At 57.7% G+C, this 23,366-nt stretch overlaps 2 protein-coding genes across 13 annotated transcripts in view; both read right to left on the bottom strand.

The window, feature by feature from the left end:
• Nucleotides 1-22: 22 nt before the first annotated feature.
• TNS2 (tensin 2) lies at nt 23-16,473 on the bottom strand. 9 transcript variants are annotated; one of them, XM_059682957.1, is made up of 29 exons: nt 16,306-16,473; nt 11,777-11,885; nt 11,312-11,349; nt 10,405-10,443; nt 10,075-10,113; nt 9,850-9,899; nt 9,447-9,618; nt 9,095-9,145; nt 8,665-8,787; nt 8,515-8,579; nt 7,617-7,700; nt 6,727-6,839; nt 6,579-6,639; nt 6,232-6,307; nt 5,853-5,982; nt 5,605-5,670; nt 5,423-5,536; nt 4,031-5,239; nt 3,743-3,893; nt 3,048-3,637; nt 2,836-2,925; nt 2,410-2,535; nt 2,120-2,212; nt 1,914-1,991; nt 1,699-1,776; nt 1,101-1,269; nt 939-1,007; nt 769-798; nt 23-641 (listed from the first exon to the last, which is right to left on the bottom strand). In XM_059682957.1, exons 1-29 carry the CDS (start codon nt 16,381-16,383, stop codon nt 503-505), a joined length of 4,230 nt encoding a protein of 1,409 aa, XP_059538940.1. In that variant the 5' UTR covers nt 16,384-16,473; the 3' UTR covers nt 23-502. The 9 variants fall into 9 exon arrangements, with proteins under 9 accessions (XP_059538940.1, XP_059538941.1, XP_059538944.1 ...); XM_059682958.1 differs by lacking the exon at nt 16,306-16,473 and adding an exon at nt 13,582-13,813; XM_059682961.1 differs by lacking the exon at nt 16,306-16,473 and adding an exon at nt 12,262-12,284.
• Nucleotides 16,474-20,506: 4,033 nt separating this feature from the next.
• Nucleotides 20,507-23,366, bottom strand: part of EIF4B (eukaryotic translation initiation factor 4B) — a 33,751-nt gene continuing 30,891 nt past the window's right edge. For all 4 annotated transcript variants that reach the window (XM_059682967.1, XM_059682969.1, XM_059682970.1 and 1 more), the window contains exons 14-15: nt 23,111-23,183; nt 20,507-22,535 (exon numbers count right to left, since the gene is read on the bottom strand). In XM_059682967.1, the coding sequence (XP_059538950.1) occupies nt 22,455-22,535; nt 23,111-23,183 (154 nt within the window). In that variant the 3' untranslated portion in view covers nt 20,507-22,454. The remainder of the gene's footprint in view (nt 22,536-23,110; nt 23,184-23,366) is intronic.

The following is a 23,366-nucleotide window of genomic DNA, read 5'->3' as shown; positions in this document are numbered from 1 at the left end:
TGAATAGGCACGACTCCAAGTAAACATTATAGAAGTTCTTTATTATTAGACAAAAATAGACTCTTTCCCCCCCTTTTCATGTGATCCCACTCTGATCTCTCTGCTCAGAGGAGAAGGCAGAGGAGGGAGTACGTTGCTCCCCTCACTGCTCCCCTCTCCCTGCCATGCTGGGACCTGCAGCTGGGTAGAACTGGCTCCTCTCCAGGGCTGACGGTGTACAGGTGGGGCTGTCCTGATCTCTTCCAGAGCTCAACTGCTGATGCCTCCTCACCCTTCACATGCCCATCTCTGCCATCTGCTCACGTGCAAGGTCATCTCATGGGCCCGTCCACTTAGCTTAGCAGGCTGGGGGCGGGGAAGGAGAGCGGTGTCCCAGGCTGATGCCCACTGCCTATTCCTAAGGGAGAGGGCTGGCTCCTGGGTCCAGGCCAGGGGAAGTGAGGGCTGTGGGATGCTGGGAGGGATGCAGTGTTGATGTGGGCTCTGAGCTGGTGGCCTTCCTTCATTTTCTCTGGCCCAGTAGAACTTTGGTGATGAAGGTGACAATGGCGCCTGCAGGCTGATCTGGGTCAAGCTCTGCAAAGAGGTGACACACATTCTCCCAGGGGCTTCCCGGCTTCTTGGCCACGAAACCAAAGATCCTAGGGGTACAAAGGCGGTCAGATGGGGGCTCAGCACCCTTCCCCAAGGGACTACAGAGCCCGGTTGGGGAGGAAGGAGGCACGTCAACCCCGTGGAGGGAAGAGATTGCACTAATGGGAAGCTTACTTGGAGGTGGTCCCATCGGGGTTGGTCCATCTGCAGAAGGAAAAGAACTGTGAAGGAATGCACCCCAGGGGATGGCTACCAAAGGAGGAGCTGGGCCAGGGGACCGGTCTGCAGGGCCCGATGGGACGGGGACAGGTCTGTGGGGAGACAGGGCTGGGAGGGAGTGTCACCTCCGGTCCTGAGGGTCAGTGCTGGAGAAGGTGATGCTGTTCACTGGATAATGGCGGCGAAAGAAGAGTCTGTGAAGAGGAGGGAGGGGGAGTCACGCCCAGAAATGGGGGTCCCAAGGGCCTATGTTTGGGGTTCCCCAGGAGCACAGCGCACACACTCACTTTCTTTGGTTGTCTGTCAGGGTAATGCCCTGGGCTGAGACCTTGAAGTGCACTACGGCTGGTGTTGGGCGGGGGCTGCAGCCCAGAGCTGCCGAGCTTGCCCGGGCGACCGCCTGGGGGCCGGTCAGTGACTCAGTCTCCACTGAAGTCAGGTAGAGCACACTGCAGGCTGTGAGGCAGGAAGAGTTGGGGGAGCACTGGCTCCGTCAGCCCTGAGATTTGTCTCCTCCACCCCACCAGCTCTTGTACTTTCCCTGGCTAGCTCTGCTCAAAATGCACTGGAATCACAAAGGTAACCTATTAAAAAGGCAGATTCTATGACCCCCAGATCTATAGCCAGAGATGCTGGAATGAGGCCTGAGGATCTGAATTCTGACGAGCCCCCTCCCCAGGATTCTCATGTTCATAAAACTTTGAGAACCCAGACTGAGGACCCCCTTATCCAACCTCCCTACAGATATGAGGCTCCCCCTGCCTTTATGGGTTTAAAAGCATCTGCCAGGGCCTGTCCATCTCAAGGCCTTTCAGTGTGCTATGCCTGTATCCGCAGTGCCCCCTTGGTGCCCAGGGAGAGGAAGGGGGAGGGAGAGGCCCCTACCGGCGCCCTGACGCAGGAGATCTGCGGCTGTGCTCATGTTGGCAGGCACTGGGATCTCTGGGGTCTCCTCCAGAGGATCTGAAGGGAAGGGCCAGCAGGCAGGTCAGCAGGGAGTGGCATTCAAGAGAAGTTGCAGAACTAACTCCCTCTGCCATCCCAAGGGAAGGCAGGCTGCAGTGGGTGGGGAGAGGTGGATGGACAGACAAAACACCCACCTTTGCTGGGAATGCGCAGGCAGCAGGGCAGGGACAGGGGGGAGATGGAGTGCTGGGAGACCAGGGCGGACAGGCTGCCTGCAGCGAGAGGTGAGAGAAGTCCTGGGGTGCCCGCAGGTAGCCCCAACCTTCCCTCCACCCTCCTGAAATCCCTTGGCCTCCCTAAACCAACCCAGTGTGTAGCCTCCCCAGCCCCAGCTTCTCACCAAAGTAGGGCTCACTGGGACAACCCTTGATCTTCACGCCTTTGGGCCCAGTCTCAATAAGAAAATGGCGGACCAGCTGTTCCAAGGGGTCCCCTGAGAGGCCGGGAGCGGAGAGAAAGGCTTTATCAGATTCCAGGTTCCTGCCTTCTGTCCTGCTGGGATTCTTTCCAGAGCGTGAGAGACACTTCCTGTCCCTCCCACCGAGAAGTGGCATGGCCCACCACCCCTTGTCTTGCCTCTGTACCTGCCCCGCTCCACTCCCCTTCTCGTGTGGGTCTGGGTGTCTGTACCTTTCCAGGGCTGAGCGCTGGGTGGGGGTGTAGCCACCTTGAGGGCCAGTCCATAGGCTCCTTGGAATGAATGACTGTCCCTGATGAGGAAGGCCCCAGGGTCCTTGTCCTTCAGCAGGGCGATGGCTGGGGGAGGCAGGAGGGTTCACAGTGGCTGGCTGAGCCCCATGTGGCCACTTCTTGGCTCTGCCAGCCAGCTCCCCAGGCCCCTGCCCTAACAGCGGGGGCAGTGCTGGGCATCTGGGTACAGAACTTTAGAATCAACAGGGAGGGCATTGACAACATCAAGTCTAAACGTCCTTGGGCACGAAGCCGAGAATCACCTGCTGGTGAGGAGGCAGTAAGGGCGCCAACTGGAAGGCTGGATCGGGCAAAGCCCAGACAGAGCCCTGGAGGGGGGGAGTGGTGGCCAGGCTGGCTTCTCACCTTGGTCACGGGACAGGTGCGGCTTGTACCAGAACTTGGATGTATCCTGGACAAACTTGACGTTGCTCTGGCTCTCTTGCAGGGGAGGCTCTAGGACAGGGAAGGACTGAGCTTGGTCCCAGGGCTCCCAAGTGCCTACGCCATGCCGGTCCCTGGGAAAAAGGGCTCTCCCAAGGTGGCGCCCCACACCCCCTCCCTCAAGGCCTTTATACCTGGGGGTTGAGGGGTGTTATCTGGGAGCTGAGGTGCAAAGGTGACATGGTGGCTGGTGCCTCTGGCTGGTGGTGATGCCTGCTCTGGGCCCCAGGGGCCTGGCTGTTGCCCAGGCCCCGGCAGGTGGCGTTTCTCAGGAAGTGGGGGCTGGGTGGGGCCATTGAGATCATAGGATGCTGCCACGGGGAAGGCAGGCGTGGGTGAGCTCTGAGGTGGCTCAGGGCTGGCCACAAGCCAGGGCATCTGGGTAGGCACAGGGGTGAGGGGGGACCCATCCGGGCTGTCCGGTGGCTCTCGAAGGCCCTGCCAGGGGGCATGGCGGAGGCCGGGCAGCGTGGTGGGCACAGGGCCCCTTGGACTGCCACTGTCTGAGCGACCCCCAGGACTCCTCTCCTGAGGCCAGTCATTGGGTGAGCTGGGGGGGGAGGTCGGGGATAAAGGGCTAGGGGCCGGAGGCTCCAGCCCACTTCTTGCTGGCAGCTCAGGAGGCTTTTCAGCACCCCCCTGGGATACAGGCAGCAAGGCCTCGCCAGGACTCAGTCTCTGAGTGGGTGCCAAAGTGGGGGACCTGGTGTCCTGCCGTCGGGTGCTGTGGGGAGGGAGGGCAGGTAGTCAGCAGGGCCTCAGAGCCCCAGTTGTGAGCTGCCCCCCAGCCCCAGCCTTCAGTGTCTGGGGCAAAGAGGTGCTTGCCTACCTTTCCTTGCCCTGCACTGGGCTGCTGGTGTGCAGGGGTGTGGAGGGACCAGACATCTCTGAAGAGGTGCTGCACGGGGCATCTCGGGGAGACCGAGGCAGGGTGCTGTGCCTGCTGGGGCCCTCCCTCCAGGATGCTGGCTCAGGCGACTCTGCAGGGAAGGGGAGAGTAGAGGCTGTGACCCAGGAACAGGCTTCTGCCTGGCTTAGCTCTTTTGCTCTGTTCCTTCCCAACCATAGTCTAGAACCCTCCTCTGCCCCGGGCACTTCCCACTCCAGTGCCCCTCACCTGCAGATGTCAAGGGTCCTGCTGGGGCCAGGTGGCTGGGCAGTGGATACCTGTCCCCTCCTTCCTCTGCAGGGATCTCGTAGCTCAGTTTCCTGGATGGTGGGTAGGGTGGGCTGCCCGGTGAAATGGAGCCAGCCCGTGGGGAGTGGGCACCAGGGCTGGGATAGCCTCTGCCCTCGCCTGCAGAGCCGCAGCTGTGAGGCACCCGGCCATATGCGGGGCAGTAACTGGGAACTGCTCCTCCATAGCCGTATGTCACCAGGGCAGGGTAGCCTGGATGCCCATACCTGCCTTCTGGGCACATGGGATAGGAGCAGCCCTCATGCCCTTCCTCGCCTGCCTTGGGTGGCTTCAGGCAGCTGTAGTCAGGTATTGGGGCATGGTGATGCCCGCAAGCTGGCACCAGCAGGGGAAGTGGGTGCCCGGGCCGCACGGGGTGCAGGAGAGGCTTGCTGGCCTCACTCGCCCAGCCCTCTCCAGCCTCCCTCTCCAGCCGTAACCCATAGAGGGCTGTGGTGGGCAGCGCCAGCTTCTCCTGACAAGCGGGGCAGGAACACAGGGCAGGCAGACCAGGTTCCTCCAGGATCACCACCTCCCGGTAGCCCGGGGAGCGGTAGCCGAAGTCCCCGCTGGCCGGTTTCCCCAGCTCAGGGGGGTAGGGGTACGGCCCCTCGGACAGGGACCTGCAGAGGCGCCTCTTCTCCACAGAGGCCTCGGCATAGCCCTGGGCCGGCCCCTCATATCCGTAGGCCAGCCGCCGCCGCTCCAGGGTTCCCTCTGGCTGGTAGTAGCCCCCATTGGGGACCCCGCAGGGTTCCCGGTAGCCCTGGCGGCAGGAGCAGTGGCGGCTGAGGGGAGGTCTGTGGCCCGAGTACGTTCCAATGTGGGTGCCTCCGCTTGCAGGGGGTTGCTCCTCATCATCCAGGATTGCCGTCTCACGCCCGGCCCCCCGGCCCCCACCGGCCACGCCACAGCCTCCCAGGAGGCGATCCAGCTCCTGCCGCTCAGCAGCTGTGGGGGGCGGCCGGCCAGGGGACTCTGCCGCTGGCTCAGTGGTGAGTGTGGATGAATGGCCGGAGTCGCTGCTGATGGACAGCAGCGGGGCTGGGGGCAGCTCTGGAGAAGGCGCTGGTGGAGTCTGGCGGGGGGCCCGCTGCACCTGGGCATACGGACTGCCATCTAGGGGGCCCCGGGTGTGGGTCAGGGAGCCTGAGTAGGGAGAGGAAGGGTGGCAGGCAAGGAAAGGAGAGAGAGAGTGTTAATGAGAGGGGACAGCCCTGGAGACTCCAGCTCAGGGGGTGTCTCTTGGGAGGCGGATCTGCTTGGGGAGGAAGGAGTGCACCCCCCAACCTCCCACCCCCTCTCCCCCACCTGTGGGCCTGCTGCACACACCTTCCACACTGTCCTCATGGTGCTGGTTGAAGTTCTCATAGGAGTCCCAGCGCACAGCGGGCTCTGCTGTGTTGTAGTCGACAGTGACCGAGGGGTCGTTCCGTGGGATGTTGCCTGTGGAAGGCCCAAGCGGTGAGAAGCGGGCACTCAGCCTTCAGCCCTGCCCCTGGCCCTGCTCTTACCTTTGATCTTCTCAGGGCTGGAGGAGAAGATGAACTCCACTGAAGCTTGGAAGGGGAACCTCTCATCTGTGAGGAGTGGACAGGGAAAAGCCAGGTCCCTCACAGGGTCAGGTCCTATGAACCTTTTGGTTCACAGGTTGATGCTCAACCACTGAACCCCACTAGCCGGGCTGCAAGTCTCTATCATAGACTCAGCTTGCCTGCCCTCTCCTGGGATCTAGCCCTCATACCACTTGTCTCCGACTCACCAGTCCAGGCCTCATCCAGCTGGTCTTTGGGAAAGGTGAGCCGTGGTCCGTGGATGGTGCATGTGTGGAACTGGACTCGGAACACAAGGGTCCGGTCCGTCCCCCGGCCACCCTTGTGATAGCACGTCACCTGGGTGAGGGAGACTGGGGTCAGGTCCTCATGTCCACTTCCACCTCCTCTGTGTTTCCACCCTCGGGACTGCCTGCCCACAGCTCTGCCCTGCCTCGGCCTCAAGGTGACCCCCATCTAGGGGACTTCCTTTCGCCCTCCAATATGGATTGCATTCATGATTCACTAGAGATTGTGCTGTTGGCAGGAGATGACAATACCACCCCTTGGCCCATCTCCAAGACTCCTCTTGTTGCCGAGGCCCCTCACCATGACGTCGCCTTTGAGGAGGAGGGCTGGCTCCAGGCTGATGCAGAGCTGCTGGGGACCAGGGCCTGCAATGTGGCTGTGGAAGAGAGGGGAAGGCAGAGCTGAATCAGAGGCCCTCAGGCTCAGCGTGGCTGTGAAGAGTCAGAAGGGAGTTGGGAGATGGGAGTCTGAGCCCTGAGTGAGAGACCTTTAGCTGAGCCTCAGCTTCCCCATCTGTGAAATGGATCCCATGATGGTGTTAGTTTTCAGGCACAGTGGCTAGAGCTGGAGGCCCAGGTGTTTGGGGAGGCTGGAGAAACAGGGAGCTGGGGCCCGGGAGAGCAGAGGCCTGGGAACACAGCACTCACTAGATTCCAGATGTGTAGACGAGCTGCATGGACTGGTAGATCTTGAGGAAGGGCTGGAAGCCTAGAAGGGCAAGAAGGCACATGAGGAGGACTGAGTGAGGGGAGTGGGGGAACAGCCCCCCGTGGAGTATATCCCAGGCAGACTCACCTGTGCCAGGTTCAAAGGCTGGCAGCACAGGCACGAGCACATAGTGCAGGAAGAGAGGGCTGCTGTTCATTCTGATGGAACCAGACAGCAGGCCACTGAAGTAGCTGATGTATCTGGTTGGGGGGAGGGGGCGGGGGGGGGATGTCAAGAAAAACATAAGCCCCTTCCTCTGGAGGTCCCCTTGTAGCACTTCAACTGTGCACACCTCCCGCCTACCCCGAGAAGGCCTGCCCTTCTCAGCACTTCCCTCCCATTCCAGCCACCAAAAGTTCTTCCTTGTATCTAACCTCAATCCTTCCTGCTGCTTCAAGATTTTATACTTGCTGCCCCCCTTTGCCTAGAATGCCCTTCCCCCAGATCTTAGAGACAGACCTGCAAGTTTCTCTTTTTATTTTTTTTAAAAAGGATGTTTTTTTGATTTTTTAGAGAGGAAGGGAAAGGGATAGAGAGATAGAAACACTGGTGAGAGAAAATCATTGATCGGCTGTCTCCTGCATGCCCCCTCCTGGGGATCGAGCCCACAACCTGGGCATGTGCCCTGACTAGGAATTGAACCCATGTCCTTTTGGTTCATAGGTTGATACTCAACCACTGAACCCCACTAGCCGGGCTGCAAGTATCTATCATAGACTCAGCTTTAATTTCTTCACAGCACTTGTCATCATCCGAAATGATCTTGTCTATTCACCACAGGTTTATTGCCTTCTACTTCACTGGAATGTAAGGTCCGTAAAAACAAGAATCTTGTTTGTTTTGAATGCTCAGCACTTGGAACAGTGCCTGGCACATCCAGGTGCCCCATTAAAGTGTGCTATGTGAATGAGAAAAACTTGACCTTGGCAGCCATGGAGGGACTGCTCCTCCGGCTATCCCCCACCCAGGTTGCTCACCGGCGCTGGGAGGGCTGCAGCTCTGCGGCCACCTTGTCCTCGCAGAACTTCCGCATGGTAAGAGTAGCCAGTGCCTGGTCTGCCCTGGGGAGAGCAAATAGGTGCAGGGGATGAGGGGCTGGTCTCCATCCTGGTCTCCCATCTCTAAGCCCCAGGGGAGGATGAGAGAGGCGACCCCCAAATCTAGAGAAAACTTATTGTAGTGGTAAAGAGAACTAGAAACCCCACATAAGTCTCTTTACTAGTTGTTGGACCTCAAACAGTTGTTCCCTGAGCTTTAGTTTCCTCATCTGTAAAATGGGGCAATAAGGCCATGTTATGGGTTGAATTGTGTCCCCCCAAAAGATATATACCTCAGAATGTGACCTTATTTGGCAATAGGGTCGTTGCAGATGTAATTAGTTAAGATGTCATACTGGAGTAGGGTGAGCCCTTAATCCAATATGATTGGTGTCCTTAGAAGAAGAGAAGAAACACAGACACACAGAAAGAAGGTCACGTGATGACGGAGGCAGAGGGTGGAGTGATGCAGCTACAAGCCAAGGAACACTAAGGATTGCTGGCCACCACCAGAAGCTAGGAGGAGGCAAGGAAGGATTCTACCCAAAGTCTCAGAGGGAGTGAGGCCCTGCTGACCCCTCAAGTTTAGATTTCTAGCCTCCAGAACTGAGACAATAAATTTCTGTTGTCTTAAGCCACTTGGTTTGTGGCACTTTGTTACAGCAGCCCCAGAGAACTGTGATGAAGTACAAGTGAGAAAAAGGAGGTGGCAATGTCAAGTTTTTGGTACATGGCTCTCTGAACACAGAGGTGGGGCTTCAGGGGAGATGGGCTGGTCAAGGACCAGCTGGAGGAAGGGGCTTTGGGGAAGGGGCCACTCAAGGGCCAGGAGCCTCACCCTGCAGAGATCTTGCTGTAGTGCATGTAGGCAGAGACGATGACCCCGAGCTTGCTCTTGCTCCCCTGAGGATAGAGACAGGGATACAGGGCCTGCTGGGGCCCCAGGTTGAGGGCATCCCGGCCCTGCAAACCCGAGGTCCCAGCCCACCTTGCAGTACAGTACGACCACATGCTGTGGGTCAGCACTGAGCCAGGTCTCCATGGCTTTGCAGATGGAGCACAGCTTGTCCAGGGGGGGTGCGTGCAGCTCAGGCCAACCAAAGTCCTGGACCTGGGTGGGGGGTGCAGGGGTGAAACTGGGAGTGGGGGCCCCAGCCAAGAGAGATGGATGGAAAAGGGACAGGGTGTATGGGTCTGGGGCAAGGTCAGCTTCTTGGTTGTCCATAGCAGCCTCAACACTTTGCTCACCTGTACAGTGGGTTGATACCTGTTGCACCATGCTTTGGGGTGACTCAAATATGTCATATAATAAAGTGCTTAAGAGTGAAGTAGATACCAGTTGCTACTGTTAATAACCAGGAGGCTGGGGACTTCTTGTGTGGGGATGATTCAGTTTAATGGCTTTAATGCCTTCCTACCTTGGGATTTAGGCGGGTCAGGTCATGTCTTTTTTCTGAAAGGTTGAAGAACTGCAAGAAAAGGGGGGAGGCTTTAGACCTGATGCAGGGAGGTGCGGTGATGCATGAAGGTGGTAACACCCCCTGTGACCCTGAGTCTTTCTCCAAAATGAGGAGGCTGCTAAGGCCCTGCCCAGCCGTGATAGATGGTCGTGGGCCCTCCAGGGCGGTTCCAGCCGCGCCTGGGCCACAGCCCACGAGAGCCTGCCCCGGGCCCAGCCCCGCCTCTGAGGGTGTGGCGTCAGAGCGCAGCCTAGCCCATCTAGACCTCCCAGACCTCTCATTGGCTGACTGCGCCGGCCCCGCCCCTCACCAGGTACTTGTCCCGGTGCTTGGATTGCAGCACGTGCGCCAGCTCGCGCAGGTGGCTCCGGTGTCGCTCCTCGTCCGGCCGCGCGGGGAAGGCGGCGGCCAGGATGCGCTCCGTCACGTAGGTGAGGTCCAGGTCCCAGCGGCGCTCCATGAGCGGGTCCAGGCTGAAGCTCCTGGAAGGTGTGAAGCCTGCGTGAGGGACAGAGGGGCGGGTTCCCCGAGGGCGCTGGTGTGATGGGTGGGTGTCTGACCGTGGGCAGGTGAGGCCTCCGGGTCCGAGGGTGGGTGGGACCTCTTGGGCGTGCGGGGCTGCCCGGGGAGCTTGGTTGGGGTCACTGTCCCGGGCTGAGGTGTGGGGACGGCTAAAGGGCTCAGGTGGGACCACCTTCGGCGCCCGCACTTACCTGGGCAGAGTGCTGCGCTGCTTTGAGTGATTCAGAGACTTGGTGGATCCCTGGAGGACGAGATGAGATGATGAGCAAGCGTCTCTCTGGGTGTCCCCCGCCCCCACTCTAGGGTCCCCACTCCAGATCACATGAACTTTTGTCCTCAGAAGAAACCTAGGTCCTTACTCCCATACTCCCAGCTACCTGCTTCCGCCCCTCGCCGCCCCCCCAGCATCACCTTACCAGGTGCTCTATGCGCCTCACAGGGGCCGTGCTTCTCCGCTAGAGGGAGGCGGGGCAGAAGGGCGTGGTTAGGATAGGAGCGAGGACCTGTCTGGGCCTGGGGAGAGCCTCAGGGCTCTATTGGGCAAGGGGAGAGAGTCCTAGCGCCCAGAGGCCCAGAGGAGGAGAGAGAGGGCTGAGACAATTTCCCTCTACCTCAGGCTGAACAATACCCACAGCAGTCCATTCAAGGTACCCTCCTGCCCTCCCACCCCCATCCCGTGGCCACCAGACCTTTGGACCCTGCAGCCAGGTTCCTTGCCGCCCCCTTCCATCCCAGAGCACACTCACCAGCTCTGCAGGAGGCAAGGCCTGACAGGACGAAGTCACCTGGAAGGAGACCTGAGTGAGGGGCTAAGCTCCTGGGAAGTGGGCTCTCCTGGGCTTAGGGATGGGGCCACCCCTCAGCCTCAGCAGGGTGGAGGGGCTGTCAGGAGATGGGTGCAGGCTCCAGCTGAAGTTCCTCTATTTAAGGGAGCCTCCCCTCTGGCTTCTAGGTCCCTCAGCCCAGGCCCCCCACTTGTTGCTCTTGGCTCCCAGCCCCGTGCCCACACAGACCCCCATTCATCCAGCTGCAGGGCAGGAGTTATATATAGAGCCATGCAGGCAGGCCATGGCCAGGGACTGACACTGGCCTCTTTCACCAGGAGACCCCGCCCCTGGGCACACAGCTCCCCAAGCAGGCTCCAGGGCCCTGGGAACCCCCATACTGCAGGAGGGGGACCAGGGAACCTCCTCAGGGATCAGGCTGTCTCAGGTCCCCAGTGGACAGTGTGTGCTGTCTACAGCTTGCACCTCTGCCCAGCCTCTCCAGGGCCTAGGACGAGACCCACCCAGGCATCCTGAGGCCCCTTCCCCAGAGGGAAGGCACGGCCCATCCGGCTGCCCAGTCTCTGAAGTCCTGCTCCCCCACCCACCCCACCCTTCCTCCTCCTCATTCATTCCCCACCCCCACTCTTGCCAGCTGCAGCCTGGGCACAGCACCAAGACAAACGCTGTCTAGCTGTCCACTCGCCGGGGCCAGACCTCCAGGGGGTGGAGTAGGGTGGTTCTTAAAGGGCCCAGAACAGCACCCTCTCCCACCTCAGCAGGGGTTCCCAAATGACGAGAGGGGTGGAGGGCTGATGCCAGTGTGGCTGGAGAAGCCTGTTTCGAGGAGGAAGGGACCCCAGTTCCCTTCTCCCAACCAGGTACCCACCTTTGCTTCACATTTTCTGTGTGTGGCCACCTTGCAGACTAGAGGGGGGTAGGGAGAGGAAGGGTTAGCAGGGGCCTTCTGGGGCAGTGGAAGGGGTGACCCTCTCCCATCTCCCCAGGCCCTGGAACCAGACACCCTGTGACTTTCAGGACAGCTGTATTGAGATGGAGTGGGGGGGGCAGGGGCAGAGAATGGCCGTGGGCCAGGATGGGGGGAGCTGAAAGGGAGGGAGGGAAGCCCCCTCACAGTCAGGGCGGGAAGGTGTTGTACTGGGGTCTCCTGGGTTGCTGGGGGTGTTTGTCATGGGGAGCAAGGGCTGTTTGGAAGGGAGGCAGCTGCCTCTCGGTGCCCATGCTGCCCAGCAAGGGGCAGTATGCACGTTTATGTTTCATGCTCTGCCAGCTGGAGCTGTGAGACAGAGTGGTGCTAGGCGGAGCGCTCAGAGCCACAGAACGGGGACCTCACCTCTGCATGACACGCCTGTCCCATCGATGGTCACTTTACACACGGCACAGACGGGTGGTTTCTTCCGGAAAACCTTCTCCCGGAAGCTGTGTGGCTCAGCTTTCCTAGGCTAGGGGTGGGGGACAGACACAGACAGGTGTCCGTTCCCAGTGGGCCCATCTCTGGGACCGGGCCGGCGTTAGCACTGCACTGGTCCCTGTCTTCCTCCGCCCGATTGATTGAAGTCCCTAAACTCGTAGGCACACTGGCCACAGCTGTTTCCGGCCAGCTGCGGGCCTGTCCTTGACAATGCATGGAATCTGGCCCCTTGCAACACCCTCGCTGGGTCAGCTCCTCCCAGAGGGTCACTTAGGCCCTTCACATGGCCCTGGTGTGTGATCCGCTGTGGTCACTGCCCCCCCCCCCCCCCCAGGAGAGCTTTCCTCCTGGTGGAGGGTGCTCTCTCACTCTCCTCCATGAGGCCCCTGTTTCTCCTCCCATCTTACCCTCCCCAGGTGGAGGCTCATGCGCAGAGTGAGCAGCAGGGGGTCCAGACATGAATGTCAGGGGGTCCAGACATGAATGTCGGAGGACAGTCCCTCAGCAGCACCCGGGCTGCCTGGTAGGAGTGGCCACAGCCAGTCCTGGTCCCCTGGCTCCTGCTGTCCCCACGCTCTAGGCAGCTGACATGCCCTCCCTCCCCCGTTCCCCCCCCAAGAACAACATGTTTACTCATTGTGCATTGAAGCTGCAGGCAGAAGTTGTGTAAGAAGGCGGGTGGTAATGCTGGAGGGAGAGGCAGACCGAAGCATGACACTGGGGAAAATATTTAGCTGGAAGCATGACACTGGGGAAAATATTTAGCTGCCTTGCTACTTCTGAATGTAGTGAGCACCCCGTCATCTGAGGAGGTTCAAGTGGGATTCCAGCATCAAATGGAGGAAGGGGTGGGTCAGATGTTGTGTGGAGGCTGGGATGCCCCCTATGACTCAGGCCTACCTCAGTCCCATGCCTTCCCTGTGGTTCACTCCTCCCATCCTGTCTGAGGACCACTTGCCTCCTTGCCTCCTCTCTCCTGCCCAGTTTTTCTCTTCTGGAGTTCAAGTTTCTGCCCCCTTCTTCCCTTCGATATATAGTATTGTCTCTCTATATAGTATTGCTTTTGGGGTAAAGCTGAAAAAATGAGAAAAGGAATGATAGGGCCTCCAGGCCCCCCTCCCCCCGACAGTGGGGGCTTCCAGGACCCCCCAGCCTGGGGACCCAGGCAACACCTCTGGTCTCTTGGCTGCCTGTCCCTGAAACAGCTGGATTAAACCAGCAGCCGAATGCTCCTAAACTGGACCAACCTGGCTGGACCCACTAAGAAACCGGGGTGCATTTGGCATGAGCGGCACACACAGAGGAGTGGAAAGCAAACCCCCTGTGCCTAAGGCAACCCTGAGTCCTGGCTGCCTCCCTCCCTTCCTTCACCACCCCACGCCATCCCCCCTAAACGTCTCAACTTGGGGAAGAAGCCTCATCTCTTAGCCTTGCTCTGGAGCTCGAGTGTAAGTGCCAGGAAGGTCCTACAGTGAAGTGTACCAAGAGGCAGGTGTAGGGGCCGGGACCCCCCCGGGCTGGCCTGTGCTGGGGCAGGAAGGTGATAGAGGAGCCAAAACATTCCGGTTCTGCCCTGGCCACCCCAAAGGGAGAGACACGGGGATGAAGCGTTAGGGGAGAAGGCTGGAGAAGAGGGTCTGGCCTGGTAATCTGATCCCCTAGTCCCCTCCCCCACGGCCCACACCTCCACCCCGCCCCTCCTCTGCCCTGCTGGTGGGTACTCCTACCCTGCTGGTGGCCCGGCTGCTGTCCCTCCTCCCTAGGGCTCTGAGCAGCCTCTCCACGGGGCCGCTGGACTTCATGGTGTCCGGCTGTCTGGGTGCCGCCGCGGGCCCTGAACAATGCTGGGGCCAGGCCCGGGGCTTCCTGGAAGCGGCCTGGCGGAGGCAGCCGCTTCCCCTGGGTGGAGGGTAGGCTGTCTGGCTGGAGTGAGGAGAAGCCCAGCCCTGGAAGCGGAGGGGAGTACAGGCGGGAAGGGGGCAGGTCGCTGCTCCAGGAAGTGGGGTGGGGGGAGGATGTGGGGGAGGCCAGGAGATCAGATTCCCAGGATCTACCCTGCTGGGAGTGTCAGCCCAAGATCTTTTGCCCCCCGCCCCCACCCCTCTTGCTCTGAAGCTGCCCTATACCGAGGAACCCATCCTATCCAGGGATCTGCAATGATCCTGAGACCCAGCTCCCCACCCCTCCCCAGGGCGGGGGCAGGGTGGGAATTTAGGTCTCAGGGCAGGGCTCAAGGGCCAGCAGGGAACACGGAGTCCTGACCGGGCCACCTCCCAGCCTGAACTCTCGGGCTCTCTGGGGACTTCTGGTGTTTGGGAGGGGGGTGGGGGTAGGCCCTAGGAATCACTGTCCAGGCCAGCCCAGGATCCTAGGATCCGGAGTGCATCCTGCAGATCAGGGAAAACGGGACTGAGAGCCGGCTTCCTGCCTCAGTGTCACTGGTTGTGAAGTGGGAAAGGGAAGCACGCACGCCCCGCCCCGCCCCCCCCTCAGGCTGGAAGGCAGATTCCAGCTGCTTTGCCCACAGGAGTGATCCATTCCTGCCCCAGCCCAAGGCATCTGGGGCCCTGCTGCTGACGTAGTCCCCCACTCACCCATTTCTTGGGCTTGTTTCTGCCTAACTTCTCAGATCCCTAGCCCCTCTTTGGAGCTCTGCCACTCAGGCCCTCGGGCTGCCCCTCCCCCAAAGCCTGAGTACTACCTTCATGGCTCTCCTAGCTCTGCTCTCCTTCCTCAGCTGTCCCAGGACCTGAGTACTGGACAGGAGTGGCCCCCCCCCACACACACACACACATACTCCACACCCCTCCATGGGCCTCCTGCCTCCCTCCTGGGAACATGGCCAACTTCCTGTCCCAGGAGTCAAGAGAAGGGGGTGGTTTGGGGCCTTGGAAATGGGGAAAGTAATCTTCCAAAAATATAAGGGGTTAATGCTCTGGGGCCTTCAGCCCCAAGCCTCGGACAGCAGCCCCTGGGACCAGCAAGAGCTGTCACTTGAAAAAACGCGCAAATATCTACCCCCTCATTTGCATGGTATTTACTGAATGTCCCAGTGCTCAGGCAGCTCCCCCAGCTCGGCATCTCCCACCAGGTCCTTGCACTCCCCCCCCTCCCTCCCTCCCTCTTGCCCCTGGGGCTGGTCTAGTCCCGCCCTCTCTGGATGACTCCCCTATTGGGAGTTCCCTCAGGACACCTCTGTGGACCTGCCTGGGTTGGGCCTTGCCTGAGGCTTCTCTCTCGAAGCTCTAATTCTCCTTCCAGGTCAGGAAGTCTGTCCCCAGGGTACCTTGCCCAGAGGGAGACATCTGTGTGGCAAACCTGGGCCCCCGGCCTGTAACTGGAGAGGGGCACCGGCTCCGCAACCCACTCCCACCCCCCAGCTCTGGCCGGGTCCCAGGACATTCCAGGCCCCAGGCCAGTGTGGGCAACTGGGCCTGGCCTCATCCCATCCCCGCGCTGCTGGGGGAGGAGGGACACTGGTAGGTGGGTGGCCTTTCTCTGCTCCAGTTGCTCACACCCTGACCAGGACCCGTCAGGTGCTCTTTTCTAGTTGCTCCCTTCATAGGGGCTGAAAGTCCCCTCACCTGGAAGTCACCCTCAACTGCAGCAGGTTTTCCAACATCTGACCCTCCCTTTCCTTTCGGGGCCTCACTAACCCCTCTGGGTGTCTGGGGAAGCCTGGCTTTGGGTCCTTCCCCGCCCTGTGAGGCACCTCTGGGGGAAGATGGAGATGGGAGAGCGCGGAACCCTCAGCCGGGCGGAGAGGAAAAGTGGCTCCTTGGGGCAGGCCTGGGAAGGCATGGCCAGACCCCAGGACCCTTCTCCTGCCTGGAACATTCCAGAGCCTGTCAGCTTCTCCCCCAGCCTGGCCCCCATCGCACTCTGAAGCCTGGGGTTTGTTTGGAGAAACCCCTCCACCCACACTCCCCCTTCCTGGAAATAGCTGTGGTTGGACGAGAGGCTGGGAGCCTGGCCGCCACGGAGGAGGGGTGAGGCGCAGGGAGGCGAGAGGGAGGAAGGCGGCTCTCAGGGTGTGCCCAGGGGGGTCTGCAGAATTGAGTAGCAGCACAAGGGGCCAGGAGTGGGGCTGGAAAGTGAAATCAACCTCATCTAGGCCTGCTTTCTGCCTCAGTTTCCCCGATGTGACGTAGAAAAGGAAAGCCCTCCCAGGCCAGGGCGGTCCCGGGCCTGCGGGTGGGGGAGCGTGCCCCACGGCGATCCAGGAGCGGAGTTTGACCGTGACCCGCGCCCCGCCCTCTGGTCACCTTCCTGGCTGCCAGCTGTCTGGGCTCGCCGTGACCCGCGCGATCTCGGACCCCCAGCCCAGGGACGCCAGCCCCGGTCCCCGCGCCCCCTCGGCCCCGCGCCCCCTGGCGACCGCCCCCGGCACTGCCCCCCCCCCCAGCCGTGACGCACAGGCCGCCGCCTTCCCGCCCGGCGCGGCCACTCACCTGCGGGGGGCGCCCGGCGGGGCGGGGGCGCGGCGGGGCGGGGCAGCAGCAGCAGGGGGAGCCCCCGGGCCAGCCCATCCCGGCTGGGCCCGCGCCGAGCGGCCGCGCGGGAGGCGCAGGAGGCGGGAGCGGGCGCCGCGCTCCTGGGCTCCCTCCCGCCCCGCCGCAACCGCGCCGCCCTCTCCTCCCTCCCGCGCTTCTCCCCTCCCTCCTGCCCCGCTCCAATCCCCACCTTCCGCCCGCTCCCGCCCCTCGTCCTCCTCTCTCCCTTCTCTCCCCACCTTCTGCGAACCCCGCTCACAAAGAGCTGGGAGGAAGGAGGAGCGCAGAGGCGCTAGGAGATGGGAAGAGCCCGAGAGATTTGGGGGAAGGTGGACACGGAGGACACAGGCCAAAGAACCCACACGAGCCAGACAGACGCAGAAGGAAAGGTGGGCGAAGGCCCAGAAGGTACTTGAGACAGGACGGAGAACTGCCTCGGCCTCTCTCAGGTCGGCCCCTCCACGGGAGTGTACTTGGGATGGGGCCTGACCCCGAAGTCTGGACCCACCCGCGCGCGTGGCCTGCTGGGGCTAGCGCCACCTAACCACGGGAGCGCTAGCCTCAGATGCAGATACCTGGGTCACCTGTGTGCCAAGTCTCTGGACACCCTTCCCTGGCCCTCTGCCGCACACGAGACTTCTCAGGTGTCACCTGTTCTCCCCAAAGGACTTACAGCCGAGGACCTCCACGCCAAGTTCAATACCAACCCCCCACCTCCACACACACACCACCATTGCTAAGCAACTCCAGGCAGCCCATCCACTGCCCTGCTCTGGAGCTGGACAGTCACTCCCACTCCCTAGGAGACTTTTATTAAGTCTTCCTCACGTTTAACTCAAGTCCCAGGCTTCCAGCGGATGTGCAAGTTCATTCTGTGGGTTAATATCATTCCCTTCCTTTGCAGTGTCTGGATCTGCCACTGGGTAGTAACTTCTTGTAATTGACTTGCGGGCGGTGGGGCAGGTTTGAGCTGTGCCGCCCTGGAGGGGCCGTAAAGGAAAGGGATGTCTTTCTAGAAGCGCTGAATCTGTATCCATTCCCAGTTCCCCAATGTACTTTAGCTGTGAGCACTTGCTGAACCTTTCTCCCTTCCTTCCCTCCCTACTGAATTTTCCGTGATGAAAACTGAAGGGGGGGGGGGGGGAGGCGGGGGCAGCGTCCAGGGGGAGGTGGCTTCTGAGGAGCCAGGGCCCAGGGCTCAATACCCAATGTCTGCTCAAAGCAGCCAGTACCATCCACTCTAATGCCCTCCATCCTTTTAATGCTCAGCCTGCCTTTGGCAAGAGCTGGGAAGTCTGGTTCTGATTACCAGGGGCGGAGCACCTGATTCCAATCTGTCCAATCTGGCGGCAGGGAAGAGGCTGTGAAGCAGCACATGGTGACAGTGTGGGTCCCCCAGAGACTGGCATTTGGGAGGGGTGGATGTTGCTGGGACTAGGGAGCCATGATCTTACTGCTTTTGGCTGAGTTGGTGTCCAACAGGCAGTCCAAAGGTTAGAGCAGTCACTGGGGTCTGGAGGGAGGGGCTGGGGGATTGGAATGGAGCTGGGGAGGGAAGAGGTTGGGAGGATAGACAGGAGTTAGGAGAGCAACAGGGATCAGAGGCTACTGGAGGGGGTAGGGCTGAAGGTCACTCTGTACTTTGGCAAGATTTGATTATGTAATTGAGATATATGCGATATGAAAATTGGTTCAATTCTTTGGAGCAAATGCTAGTTCTTTTACATCTTGCCTTTCCCAGGGTTCATTAGAGCCTTTGGTTGGCCCTAAGGGGGTAGGTTCTACTCTGTAAAGGTACCTGAGGAGAGATTGGGACTCAGCCAAGAGGCACGTGATTGAATCTCAGAGCTGTGGGTGGACTAGAGCCTTCCACGCAAGCTGGTGTTGCTGCCCTTCAAGAGGAACCCCTTTTGAGGTTCCCAGGAATTGGGAGAGGATCGTAAGATGGGTAGCTGAACTACCCGCTCCGACCTGATGCCTGCTCTCAGTGTGGGGGAAGGAGGCTGCAGAAAGGAAGCTGATGAGAGGCTGAGAGTGAAAAATTATACAGGAGGTAGCTTGGTGGGAATGAAATACAAATGGGTGGCACATAGGGCCAGCCAGGCAGACCAAGAGCTGAAGAAAGGGGAAAGGGAGGAGAAAGCCGGGATGATGTCAGTAAAGGTGAAACAATTTTAGGAACACCTTCTCACCCTCCCTCCGTGCAGGCTCTCTTACCTTGAGTATGCAGAGGGCAGCCCACCTTGGCACCCAAGGCTCAACCTCCTCTTCCATGGTCTGGGGTGATCCCATGCCTGTGACCCAGTGTGTTGAGATCCTTGGGGTGGGGACTATAGGAGGAGGGCATTGAGGGTTGGAAGAGCTCTTGGTCAGGGGAACTTGTGGAGGGCTGGGCGCTGGGAACCAGGAAGAGTGGGGGGAAGAGCAGAGCTGACCCAGAGGCGGATCTCCTGGCTGAGGACAGAGCTTGTATTGTCCAACCCGAGGTTGCTGCAGTTGGGCGGGGAGCAGCACAGCTTGCCTCTTCCAAACCCCTTCTTTCTGGTGAGGTGGGAGGGTGAGGGAAGGCGAGTCCCCCCTTCACTTGTGGCCCTAGGGGCTGCTATGGTTGCTGAGAAACAAGTTTTATTTGAGAAATAATGCTTCCCAGGAGCAGATGTGTAGCTCTCCCACTTCCTGCGAAACCAGATGCTGTGAGCTCATTTAGCACTTGAGGTAATGCCCGCAGCTGACTGGGACCCTCACTGCCTTCGGATCCGGAGCCTAGTGCTTGATTCTGTTTAGGAGAAAGTGGGCTACATGGCCCGTTATACACATGGACCCAACCAGCCTAAAATCGATCCTTGTAAAGTAGGATGTCATGCCTACACCCTTCTGGTTGCTTAAGGTTTGCAGCAAAGGCTGGCCAGGCCTGAGATGCATTTCTGCTGTAGGGCTCTGAGCGGATGGGGGTGTACCAGTGCCTACCTTTCCCCAGACTTTACCCTTTTGGGACATAGGAGAGGGGGTTCCTTCCTCCCTGCCCTTTGCTCAACCAACTTGAACCTCCTTCATGTTAGCCTTTCCCACTTTTATGCCCCACGCCCCATCACCGTTCTCCCAAACCTCAGTATGGCAGCGAGGGGAGTGGCTCAAATGAAGGTGTGGAGAGCGTGACGACTGTGGTGCCGAAGCGGCAGTTAAGCAAGCACAGCCATGTAGGTTCCAGACAGCCTGGGCAGGGCCTTTCCCCTCCTACCGACACCCACATGGACAGGCTGTACAGTGGGCCTCTTTCTTATCCCTCAACTTCGAAGAGATCCATGTACCAGCAAGAAACCAGAACCCCAGCTGCTGCAGTCGGCCCAGGGGAAAGCCACTGTATAACTACGCGCCCAACTCCCTTCACTCCCCCCTACCCTTTCCTCTTGGCTCCTAGTCCCCAGAACTGATTGAGGTTTCCTGGGCTTTCTGTGCCCCACCCACTTGTGACCTTAAGGATTCTCGGCCACTCTCCTAACCTCTTTCCTGCCCTTGCAACAATGAACAGCTTGTCCCTCTGTTTGGAAAATTCCCACAAAGTCTGAGCGATGATTAAAAATGGTAACCTAGCCCTGGCCAGTGTGGCTCAGTTGGTTCAGCTTTGGTCCCATGCACCAGGTCACTGGTTCACTTCCAGGGCAGGGCACATGCCCGGGTTTCAGTTTAGGGTGTGCAGGAGGCAGCCAGTTTCACTCTCATATCAATGTTTCTCTCTAATAATAAATCTTTAAAAAGTGGTAACCTAGACTCCATTCTGCCTGTGCAGTTCAACCCAGGAAAAGAGGCCGAATCTTTCAATAGCTGAAGGGCGAGGTTTATGGAGGCATCGCCTCAAGGACATGAGGCTTTATCCCCAGAGCTCACACTTCATCTTAGTAAAACAAACAGCATGCAGATATGGAAACGGAATGCAGATGTGCTCAAATGATATTAAAAGTTAACACCAGGCAAAAATGCTGGAGGGGAGTTGATGTGAATTTCTAGTTCTTGGGCCTCAATGACCAGATAAATTCCCCTTGTAAACCCTACCCTCTGTACTTGCACAAAATGGAACTCAGAGATGGGAAGGCAGGGTAGCAGACTGCCCGTGGGGAGTCCACAAAAAGGAGTGTATCGTTAAAGAATTTCAGCATTAAAATGAACTTTAAAGATCAGATTTATTTGGAGAAAACAAAAAACCCCCATAACCCAAAGGATGGGATTCACATCTCAAGACGTCTCCCAGGCAGTAAGTCTACAGATTACAAATCACTTTCATAGAAGATATTTTTGTACAAATTTTACATGTATCGAGGAGGACATAAATCCCTGTTGTTTTAATGGGGACATGGTAGGGGAGTGGGAAAGAACCGCTTTTTTGGACACAACTATTTGGAAGTAGACTTGAAGAGGGCAAACCCTACCTTTTCATCATCTACAGCAAATGGTTAAAAAAACCCTTTCAACCTCGGGTCTCTCTAAAAGCCATTTCCTGGCCATCCAAGCCAATTAGTTACTTAACTAGTATGTTTTTTATGTCCACCGGGTAAATGATTCATTATACCCCCTGCTGCAGCACTCGTAAACCAACACCCCGCATAGCTGGACAAGCTCTAACCTAGGACTGATGGGAGAAGGGCTTGCAAACAAGAGACCAAGGTCTCATGTTTCTGTAGGTACCAATATTGCCCATAAGGGTTCCACCTACTGAGCTGATAGTACAAAGGTACACATAAAAGCAGGCAAGTTAAGCTACTGCAAGAGAAACCAGGACCTTGTTAAAGAGTTCTCTCCATTATCATTTATTTTCAAGGGAAGCTAAAAACAAAACAAAACCACACTGATCTAGGCCACATTATAAATCCAAACACTGGTGTGGGATTTCAGTGGAGAAAAGGAAACTTGTAAGGGGACCCCCCCACCCCCCCCGCAAAATTAAAAGCCTCCAAACAAAACCCCCAATCAAGGTCATAAGACAGGCTCCCAGTTTAACTGTCCCTATTCACCCACCGCCCTTACCACCTAAGACCATTCTCGTTCTGAGGTGTAAAGGGTCAGGACGAACAGGAGTCAGAAGGCAAAGGAGCCCGGGTTTGCTTGAGAGCAGGGATTCCTCATGTGACAGCTCCCAGGGGCAGACCCAGATGCCGGGGCACCAGGTCTGTGGCTTCAACACAAGCTGCTTTTTGGGAGGTGACAGGAAGGAGCAGCGTGAGGAACACAAGACAACAGTCTAAATTTAAAAGCTTCAAGATTTCAACAGAATGTGGGTATTTGAACGTTGAGAAAGGATAGTGTTGAAGAAAGGGAAAAACCAGGACACATAAGAAACTTGGGAATTCCCACACCCCTAAGTGCTTCCTGCTCCAGGAAGTAACCATTCATGTGTTTATTGGAGGTCACATCATTTTCCCCTATTTCTGGTTCAAAATAATTCATCACCTCCCCAAAGCTTCTTTTCAAACCACGATTTCCCCACTTATTTTGGTCACCAAGCAGTCCTATTCTTTAGAGGCCTGTAGACTCACTCCCAGCTACCCCCCTGGGGGGTAAAAACGAAGGCATTCCCCCTAGGCTGGCCCCCGGAACTCACAATTAAATAAGAGAGGGGCTGGCAGCCTCCTGGAGACTAAACTTCAGAGCCTAAACCTATCTTTCCAAGGACAGGAACTTATTCAGATATCTGAGAATTCATAAATGCCACATTGGGATAGTAAGAATTAAAGGTACAAATCTCATCCTCTTCCTTATACCTGCCCTACTGCCCAACCAGATTCCAGACATTGCATCCCTGTCACTGCCATTTTCCTAAATGGAGGCCCCCTAGGCACTAATCACACGGGCGACTGCATGTGTCATAAAAGTGCACAACTTTCCCATTAAAATATGTCTGTCTTTCTGGCTATACTGACGATTCTCCAGTTAGTTCAATACTTTAAAGGCTGCAGCAGCATGCAAAAAAATTTCATTTCATTTCACTTTTTTAAAAAAAGTTAAGAAGTCTCCAGGAGATGTGAGTTTTATTTTGTCTTGTCTGGCTAGAGGTTTGGTTTGCTCTCGAACGTTCCAGGGTAGAGAGAGACTTGGAGAAAACAGAATGTAGAGGTCTAGTCGGTGTAATCTTCTCCCTCGTTTTCATCTTCACCATCCACAGAGAGAGCGGCATACTTGCTTGCAGAACTGAACTTCTGTAACAGAGAAGAGTGGTAAAGTGACCAAGGCCTTAAATTCTCACATCAAAATCCAAGAAACAGCCCAGCGGGTGTGGCTCAGTGGTTGAGAGTCAACCTATGAACCAGAAGGTTGAGGTTTGATTCCCAAACAGGGTACATGCCCAGGTTGCAGATACGCAGGAGGCAGCCAATTAATGATTCTCTCCCACTACTGATGTTTCTGAATCTCTCTCCCATGCTCTCTGAAATCATTAAAAAAGTATTTAAAAACAATTCCAAGAAACTGGATTCTGATACTTCAGTCCAGACCGCAACCACCTACTTGCTCACTGGCTTTTACTGCAGCGTTTCCACAGCCAGGGAGAGCGGCCAAAGGCACGCACACGTGCTCTTACCCAAGTCACACACGACCCTTCATCTTGAAGAAGGGATGAGAGCAGTGAAAGGCAGAACAGAGGAAAATGCTAAACTTTCATTATGTCAAATGAGCAGCAGGGCCTTATTTCCAACCACTGTTTAGAGCCCTAAATGTAAGGGGTCCAACAGGAAAAGCTAAGGGAAGCAGAGCTGGGCAAGCCGTTGACACTTACGGAGGCTGGACTCTCTTCAGGTTTCTTTGGCTCAGGTGCAGATCGGGAGTCTTGATCCTTTTTGCCATCTTTTCTGCAGAGATGAGTGTAAGACCACATCACATCCTTAGGAGAGGACTCACCCCAAACCCGTAAGCAGTTCTGAATCACTCCACAGGCACCTCCAGTCAACAGGTCTTGATACCTGGACACTTTGTGTTATTTCTAGATTCTCAGAACTGTAACTGTTTATAGTGATTGATTTTAGTTTGTTCAC

This window comes from Myotis daubentonii, chromosome 2 (genome assembly GCF_963259705.1).
Source record: "Myotis daubentonii chromosome 2, mMyoDau2.1, whole genome shotgun sequence".
Lineage (NCBI taxonomy): Eukaryota > Metazoa > Chordata > Mammalia > Chiroptera > Vespertilionidae > Myotis > Myotis daubentonii.
Note: the sequence above shows the minus strand (reverse complement) of the source record. Positions and strands in the feature narration are given on the sequence as shown.